Source organism: Lipotes vexillifer, unplaced genomic scaffold, assembly GCF_000442215.2.
Source record: "Lipotes vexillifer unplaced genomic scaffold, Lipotes_vexillifer_v1.1 scaffold75, whole genome shotgun sequence".
Classification (NCBI taxonomy): Eukaryota; Metazoa; Chordata; class Mammalia; order Artiodactyla; family Lipotidae; genus Lipotes; species Lipotes vexillifer.
The window spans coordinates 2,633,017-2,637,386 of record NW_006771517.1 but is presented as its reverse complement, the minus strand read 5'-3'; the positions used below and the strand labels follow the sequence as shown (position 1 = coordinate 2,637,386).

Sequence of the window (4,370 nt, the reverse complement as noted above, 5' to 3'; positions counted from 1 at the left end):
GCAGGAAGGGTTTGCCCAGTGGGAAAAGTGCTCAGATGTGTACATCATTACTTCCTAGATGAATACAAGAATTTGCTGAACTTTTGGGGTGAGCCGTGTTTGGTACCAATTTAAATTCACCTCTAAGGAGAATGAAATGAAGTGGCCAAGGCCCTGTATGTTCTGGTCTCTGATGCAAGGCCTTGCTCCCCACAGATCGTGTTGTATCGAGAGCAGGAAGTCCTGGATTGTGACTGCGACATGGCCTCAGTCCACCACCTGTTGTCCCAGATCCCTCAGGACCTGCCCTATGAGACACTGATCAGTAGAGCAGGAGACCTCTTTGTTCAGTTTCCCCCGTCCGAACTTGCTCGGGAGGCAGCTGCCCAACAGCAAGCTGAGAAGTGAGTGGGGCCATGGCACCGGTTGAACCAGGGGTGTTCATTAGTGAGCAGAAATGATGGAAGACTGTGTCTGATGGGGACGGGGCTGGGAGTGGTATTTCCAGAGACCTGTGCTTATGCTAGTGGAATCCCCACTTGAGACTTCATGGGTCTTTATAAGAAGAGTTTTCTGAGCAATGGATGTCTCTGCCCTCAGCCTATTTAATCTAGTTTTTTCCCTTCTTCTCTCATCCCGTTCCCTTCTGTCTCCTTCTCCTCTGCAGAACGGCAGCCTCTACCTTCAAAGACTTTGAGCTGGCATCAGCCCAGCAGAGGCCTGACATGGTACTGCGGCAGCGGTTTCGGGGACTTCTGCGGCCTGAGGAGCGAACAAAAGATGTCCTGACCAAACCAAGGACCAACCGCTTTGTGAAGCTGGCAGTGATGGGACTGACGGTGGCACTTGGAGCAGCCGCTCTGGCTGTGGTGAAAAGTGCCCTGGAGTGGGCCCCAAAGTTTCAGCTGCAGCTGTTTCCCTAAATGCCTGAGAAGACACTTCCTCTTACAAGACATCAAGGTCTCACCCTTCCATAGACAGATTGGGAGGGGGTGGAATTTCCTTTATTAAAAGGGTTTCTGTCAAGGGTTTTCTATTTCTGCACCCTTCCCCCCGTCCGTGGATGCCTTTGCTTCAGAGGCCAGTAGCAGAGCCTGCGTGACGCTGGGCACTCGGGTCCTGAGCACAGAACTCTTTCTGCCTCACAGTGGGCTTCTGAGTGGGCTCTCTGCTGCCTCCTCTTGTGTTGAGGGAAGTGGGTTTCTGCAGCTCCTGGCTGCCTTTGGAACCCCCTGGGCCTGGTCACTGGGGAGCATCTTGGCTGCTCGTAGTAAGTTGGACCACTGAATGCCCTCCTGGCAGCTGCTCCCATTCTGACTGCTTCAGCCAGACAAAGAAGGACGGAGCTGCTGCTAAAGAAGTCAGACCTTGGAATGAAGGCGAAGGGGCAGAGAAGGCCAGCCTGGGAGCAAGATTGGCCCCCCTTTTAAGAACAGCTCCATTAGCTGGTCAGAAATCTAAGAGACACATGAACTAGGTTACTAGGTAAATCCTACCTATTTTCAGCCTAGAAATCACTTGGGCATTTCCAGTCAAACAGGAAGGAATGTTACGTTTTAGGGCGAAGACATAGGCTGGGTTTTGCCTGCCTTTTTTTTTTTTCTCCTTATTCTCTTCCACAAGCCACATGACGATGCATATAAAAGACACTTTTACTACTATTTTTAGAATTACATACACCCAACATGTAAAGTACCCGCACTTTTAAAGTAATAGTTCCTTCATGGAAAAAAAAAATCATTCTCGTCAGAAGGATGAGCTTCTAAAACCCTGAAGTTTCCTTTCTACTCAATTATTTAACATTTCACTTTAGTCAGAGTTGCTGTTTGTAAACAGCCCCACACTTCCATAGTGCCGTCGCCTTCTCCAGCTTCCCTTCCTTCCCTCCTGTTCTCCCCCAGTCACCCTTCTACTCCCAAATAGGCATCCACTCACAACCTGGGCTTTGTTTTTGGGGTTTAACTTATCTCCTCAACTGCTGGTCTCTCCTTCCTGGTAGGAAACGTCACTGGGAACTCATCCGCACCCACAAGGGGGCAAACTGCATCCGGAAGCGTGTGGTGGGGGCCTGGGACAGCCGGCTCGAGGCTTCCTAAGGACTCTCCAGGTCTTAGAGAACAAGACGGATATTCACTTCCTCTGGTACAGCTTTTCCTATAAGCGAAGCCAGGTTTGTTTTAGATTAACTGTGGCTTGAAAAAAAGTGCCTTTTGCTGCTCTGAAGAACTGGGGTGTATAGTATGAAGCAGCCATGTATTTTTATTTTCCTGGTCTGTTGCAGGCACTGTTCTCTCTTGGCAGGTGTTTTCTCAAAGTAAACATGCCAGAAGCACTCCACCCCACCACACCCAGACCTCCACATCCTCCCCATATGCCCACGGTGTGCAGAGTGGTTAGGAGAGGCATCTGTCCACACTGAGTTACACTAGGCACTTTACAACCAAAAAAAGCTCAAAGTGGCAGGTCATTCTCCATAGCAGGAGTCCCACCTGGGGTTAGCATGATGTGGATGGATTAGTCTAGAAAGTGGTAGATTTATCAAGACAAAGGAAATTCTTCCAGGATCCAGATGATGTGACAGAAGTTCCCAGTCTTCTCCCGCAACAAGTTTGTCCTCTTGTCATCTTTCCAAGTGGGCAGCATCGGCCCCTCCTGCCACAGGCCCTTGGGCATGTCTGTAAATACTGAAGGAATTGATGGGGAAGAGGAAGGGAGGTGCATGTGATCAGGGTCCCAAGGCCATGGCTTTTTGGATCCCAGGAAGCAGGTGGCATTGACTTTTGTTGTGGTCTAGGAAGGAGAAAGTTCATTTGTTTTATAGCTTTTCTGACATCAGGATTATCCCCTGCCAATGAGAAGAAAGCATTATCTTTTTACCTTCAAGTGGTTTACTATTCTATAAGGAATATATGTAAATATTTTGTACAGAGCCCTGTATGAAATAAACAGCCATATGTGGCTACTAATCGCTTCTGTCATTCTTTCCTTGTTGGAGTGGCTTTAGCTTTAGACATCTGGCCTTGATGCTCCCTCCCTTCCACCCCTGACCTGGAGATGTGCTATATCTGTGGACTCCTGGTTGGCCTTGACTTGCCCGGAGAGCTTGGACAGTACCCGCAGTCCTGTTTCTGTTTTTCCCGAGGCAAGAACCCACATTGCCTGGGTTCACTGTTCCTTGGCCCAGAGGGGAGACGTAAGGGGGCTGAAGGCTGAGCAGGCATCACTCGGCTCCCCGACCATGTCCCACCACCATAGGCCAGCTGCCCATGCTGTCCTTTGATTTGACTTGTGGAGGACACAGGGCTGGCCAGGACACCGCCCTGCCTCTGGGAACTCACCAGAGAACTGCATTGAAGGAACAATTTGTTTTCAGTGGCAGTTTCGTAGTTTTTTGAATGTAAAGAGAATTTTGATAAATGGAAAACTGAAGGAAGGGTATGTGTGGTGAAATAAATATTTGGGTTTTGTCCCCACTTCCCCTGAAACCCTTAGAATTTTCTGAGTGATAGGAGTGTCTTTTGTTGTTCATAATGATTTCCTTTTGATCCCACCAGAGTTTATGCTAATGAAGTGAGTTAAGGTGGGACCCCTGGATGGCACAGGTCACCGGAAAGACCAAGTGATTAGAGCGCGAGAACTTTGAGCCCCACCACTGACCTCCTGGGAAGGGAGGGGAGGCTGGACATTGAGCACTGCAAAAACTCTTGATTCAGAGATCGGGAGAGCTGCTGGGTTGGCGCACACATCAAGGTGCTGGGAGGGTGGCATGGCCCCAGAGGGCTTGGGAACACTGCACCCTCTTCCCCCCGTTCCTTGCCCTATTCATCTCTTTTATTTGGCTGTTCCTGAGTTGTGTCCTTTATAATAAATCAGTACATGTAAGTAAAGTGTTTTCTTGAGTTCTGTGAGTACTTCTAGCAAATTATTGAAACTGAGAGGGTTTTGTAGAAACCACTTAACTTGTAGTTGGCCAGGCAGAAGTGTGAGTAGTCTGGGCACCCCATTTGCAGCTGGATCTGAAGTGGGACAGTCTTGTGGGAGTGAGCCCTTTAACTTTTGGCATCAGATGCTAATTCCAGGTAGTTAGTGTCAGAACTGAATTGAATTGTTGGACACTCAGTTGGTGTTGGAAATCAGAGAAGTGGTGTCAGAAAATACTGCACAACACGCAAGGCTGAGGGGAAATTAGTGTAAAAATAATAGCTGAAGGGCTTCCCTGGTGGTGCAGTGGTTGGGGGTCCGCCTGCCGATGCAGGGGACACAGGTTCGTGCCCCGGTCTGGAAGGATCCCGCGTGCCCCGGAGCGGCTGGGCCCGTGAGCTGTGGCCGCTGAGCCTGCACGTCCGGAGCCTGTGCTCCGCAACGGGAGAGACCACAACAGTGAGAGGCCC

The 4,370-nt window shown here is 49.6% G+C and overlaps 1 protein-coding gene across 1 annotated transcript in view; it reads left to right on the top strand.

Moving 5' to 3' along the window:
• Window positions 1–2,943, top strand: part of TBC1D20 (TBC1 domain family member 20) — an 18,081-nt gene extending 15,138 nt beyond the window's left edge. Inside the window, exons 7-8 of the mRNA XM_007446886.1 lie at window positions 196–383; window positions 647–2,943. Coding sequence (XP_007446948.1) covers window positions 196–383; window positions 647–902 — 444 coding nt within the window. The 3' untranslated portion in view covers window positions 903–2,943. The remainder of the gene's footprint in view (window positions 1–195; window positions 384–646) is intronic.
• The last annotated feature ends 1,427 nt before the right edge of the window (window positions 2,944–4,370 follow it).